The sequence below is a fragment of the Chenopodium album genome, chromosome 9 (genome assembly GCF_948465745.1).
Source record: "Chenopodium album chromosome 9, dcCheAlbu1.1, whole genome shotgun sequence".
NCBI classification, from domain to species: Eukaryota; Viridiplantae; Streptophyta; class Magnoliopsida; order Caryophyllales; family Amaranthaceae; genus Chenopodium; species Chenopodium album.
In genome coordinates, this window is record NC_137842.1 from 6,833,483 (window position 1) to 6,835,562 (window position 2,080).

At 39.3% G+C, this 2,080-nt stretch overlaps 1 protein-coding gene across 1 annotated transcript; it reads left to right on the forward strand.

Moving 5' to 3' along the window:
* Positions 1–201: 201 nt before the first annotated feature.
* LOC145559495 (benzyl alcohol O-benzoyltransferase-like) lies at positions 202–2,080 on the forward strand. Its single transcript, XM_081620913.1, has 2 exons — positions 202–654; positions 1,199–2,080. The coding sequence occupies exons 1-2, from the start codon at positions 202–204 to the stop codon at positions 2,078–2,080; spliced, it is 1,335 nt and encodes a 444-aa protein (XP_081477039.1).

The window sequence follows — 2,080 nt, forward strand, 5'->3', positions numbered from 1 at the left end:
TATGTCCTTTAATTGAATCTATAAAATTATTGCTTGCTTGATCACGTGGTCGATCTAAGAATATGCTTCAATCTTGATACTATAAATAATATATGGACGTTAACATATATTCTACAACTTCATAATCTCATAGATTTCATTTTATACACCTCTATTAAGCTTGATTATTAGTATTATTTGACGTCTAGACGACCAACTAATATGGCTCTTATGGTACATGATATGACTCCCCTAGAGTTAAACGTAACACGAGGGGAGCCAGAGCTAGTGTGCCCGGCTGAGCCTACACCAAGGGAGCTAAAACCGCTCTCGGATATTGATGACCAAGAGGGTCTTCGATTCCATATGCCGGGCATAATGTTTTATAGGGCTGATCCCTCCATGGAGGGGAAAGACCCGGTGAAGGTGGTAAAGGATGCTTTGGCTAAGGCTCTTGTGGTTTTCTACCCTTATGCTGGTCGGTTAGTAGAAGGGCCGAATAGGAAGCTAAGTGTCGAGTGCACGGGTGAGGGTGTACCCTTCATCGAGGCTAGGGCGGATGCAATGCTTGAAGATTTTGGAGATGAAATTCATCCTCCATTTCCTTTGGAGGATTTGCTTTATGACATTCCTGGTACTAATGGAATGCTTGGCACCCCATTGCTAATAATTCAGGTACTTAATATTAATCCATGCTCTATTGTCCCTTTACTTAATAAAATATTTATAACATGGCTATTTGATTGTAATGTGATAATTTCAAAAAAAAAAAAAAAAAAAAAAAAAAAAAAAAAAAAAAAAAAAAAAAGGTGTAGTATTTCTCATATCTTTGAAAATTTGCATCATTTATGTTTTTCACTTTATGAAAAGTTGTATTGAGTTACCAACCTACCTTGTGTTTTGTTGGCATAATCATTTGCGTGGTAGCATGAAAACAAGTGTTCAAAGGTTAGTAGGAAAAGGAGGGAAATTGACCAAAGAAAAAGTTATATTGAGTTGATAGATAGATTTGTATTCTAGTATGTGATTTTAAGGAAAATAAAACAAATCAAATCTATTAAGGACGGGGTATCATATAGTTTTATTGGTAATTTACAAATATTCTTCATCCAAATGACCTAATTTGTTGCATAGCCTTGTTTACATTGATTTTATAACTAATTAAAATAAAATCTAATAAAAAAGAATCACTTGCTTTTCTATGTAATGTGATACATAGGTAACTCGTCTAAGATGCGGAGGATTCATAGTGGCCCTTCGAGTAAACCATGTTATCAACGATGGTAGTGGCATAATGCAGCTAATGAACGCTATAGGTGAGATAGGGAGGGGCTTTGCCACCCCAACCATCCTCCCCGTTTGGGATCGCGAACGCTTAGCTGCTAGAGATTCCCCAAAAGTCACCTTTCCCCACCCTGAGTACGACCAACATCAAGTTATCAACCACCAATCCAATGATCAACTCGAGCTAATCCAACAATCCTTCCTCTTTGGACCTACCGAGCTTGCTGCCCTACGCCGCCATGTTGCTGCTCAAACTAAACAATTCTCCTCCTTCGACCTCATATGTGCTTCCTTGTGGCGTTGTCGAACCATAGCCCTTAAACTCGACCCTAGTCAAGAGGTACGTCTACTCTTCGCTGTGAACGCAAGGAATAAATTTAATCCTCCACTAGCTAAGGGATACTACGGGAATGCATGTGCATTTCCGGCTATCTGTGCTAAAGCATGGGATATATGTAACAACAAAGTTGGATTTATTCTGGAACGAATAAGGAACACTAAAAATGAAGTGAATGAGGAATATATGAGATCTATTATGGACCTTATGGTAACAAAAGATAGGCCAGAATTTACCGTGCATCAGTCTTACGTGGTGTCGGACCTTAGGCATCTAGGGTTCGCAGACGTTGATTTCGGATGGGGGAAGCCGATTTTCGGAGGTCCGGCAAGTAATGGTTCGGTCCCGGATGCAAGCTTCTTTATATCCTTTAAGAACAAGAAAGGGGAGACTATGATTGTGGTGCCCATTTCCTTGCCTCCGTCTAAAATGGATGTTTTTGTTAAGGAATTGCAGGAGATGCTCCAAGTTCATCCATAA